General features: G+C 45.6%; 1 protein-coding gene across 1 annotated transcript; it reads left to right on the forward strand.

The window, feature by feature from the left end:
- Nucleotides 1-796: 796 nt before the first annotated feature.
- Nucleotides 797-1,531, forward strand: LOC126727844 (uncharacterized). The gene has a single exon (XM_050433755.1). The coding sequence runs from the start codon at nt 797-799 to the stop codon at nt 1,529-1,531; it is 735 nt and encodes a 244-aa protein (XP_050289712.1).
- The last annotated feature ends 216 nt before the right edge of the window (nt 1,532-1,747 follow it).

The raw sequence follows: 1,747 nt of genomic DNA on the forward strand, positions 1-1,747 counted from the left end.
GGTCATATAGGTTCGGGGAGAGCAAAGGTGCATCAGGCTAGTGGGCAAGGGCCTTTAATGAAGCCCATTTCAATGGGCTGGGCCAAGGAGACAAATCCGCAGAAGCTTGGTGTTTCAGAACCCAGTCTGAAGGACAAACAGTTGGGCCCATTTAGTGTGGGGACTAGTTCGAGTGGACATGGGCCTATTCCACACCTGAGCCCGTCAGTAAGGGGTAAAAAGGGTATAGCAAGAAGTAGGGCTATAGCTACTCACATGAAGCCGGAAGCTCTTAACTCTCAGAATTGGAGCCGGCGCATCTCTGATGGCAGCAAGGGTAGACATGATAACAAATTTCAGTTTACAGCACCGGTCCAAATCGAAGTGGGGATTAAGGCTAAGGGAAAAAAGAGTGGAGAGCCTAATGTGGCTTCGGACTGGCGTGTTGATACTGGAGGAGGAGAAGAGTCCTATGTTCGCTCAGACCAATCCGGTGGCAGCGAGGTCGGTGATGATAGTGGGAGACCAAATTGCCACCCAGCCGAGCCAAGCTTTCAAGCTGATCCCGTTGTTCAGGCCGATTCAGTTGCTCAACTGACCCATAATAGCAAGGTTAGTGATTAGGGGGGTTTCGATGATGGTGAAGCTGAGATGGATTTTGAGGATGGTGGTGGAGTTACTACTCCTGCTTGATGTGTTCCCTTTCCACATTTATCACATTATCATGAATTTTATAGTTTGGAATAGTAGGGGGGTTCTGAAGCCCAATTTTCAGAAACATGCAAGGGACTTGGTAGGGATACACAATCCGGCAATAATGGTAATTATGGAAACCCGTCTTGGGGGAGAAAGAGCAAGGGAGATCACTGACAGACTACTATTTGATGGTGCAATTATTACGGAGACAATTGGCCGTTCTGGAGGCTTGTGGCTGCTGTGGAATTCAGACATGGTGGAGATTGATCAGCTGGCTACTACAGAACAAGAGATTCATGTTGAAGTCAAGGTACTATCCTCTAATCTCTCCTGGTTTTTTACTACAATTTATGCTAGCCGGAGGAGTGAGGAGAGAAGTATTTTGTGGAATAATTTGTCCAGAGTTGCAGAGATGCATAATAAACCCTGGGTGATAGCTGGTGATTTTAATGAACCCCTAATTGATGAGGATAAGATGGGGGGTAGACCAGTGAGCATTAATAGATCCCTTCTATTCGAGGAGTGCTTAGATAGGTGTAATATGGTGGATTTAGGGTTCAATGGGCCAAGGTTTACTTGGAAAAATAAGAGAGATGCCAACTGTTTTATCCAGGAAAGGATTGATAGATACTTCATGAATCCAAGTTGGTGTCTTTTGTACCCGGAAGCCAGAGTTTCCCATCTCACGAGATGTCACTCGGATCACTACCCAGTTCTTCTTGAAACTCTGCCTAGGAGGATGAATTATCTTAACAGACCGTTTCGATTTCAAAGCTTCTGGCTCTCCGACCCATCTTTTCCGAGAGTAGTAAATCAGGCGTGGAAGAGGTCTGCGGAGCTTTCGGAGAATATATAAAATTTTGCGAAGAAGGCTAAGCTGTGGAATAAAAATCATTTCGGGAATATCTTTGCAAAGAAAAGGAGAATCATGGCTCGATTAGATGGAGTTCAAAGGGCAATGGCGAGCGAATAATCCATCTCCCTCTCTGATTCTGTTGGAGTCTCAGCTTCTTAAGGAGTTGGACATGGTGAATGGCCAAGAAACAGAGCTCTGGGCTTTAAAAGCTAAAAT

This window comes from Quercus robur, chromosome 5 (assembly GCF_932294415.1).
Source record: "Quercus robur chromosome 5, dhQueRobu3.1, whole genome shotgun sequence".
NCBI lineage: Eukaryota > Viridiplantae > Streptophyta > Magnoliopsida > Fagales > Fagaceae > Quercus > Quercus robur.

Excerpts from the sequence above, each read along its gene's own strand:
- LOC126727844 (XM_050433755.1), top strand. The coding sequence starts at position 797 with ATGGTAATTATGGAAACCCGTCTTGGGGGAGAAAGAGCAAGGGAGATC.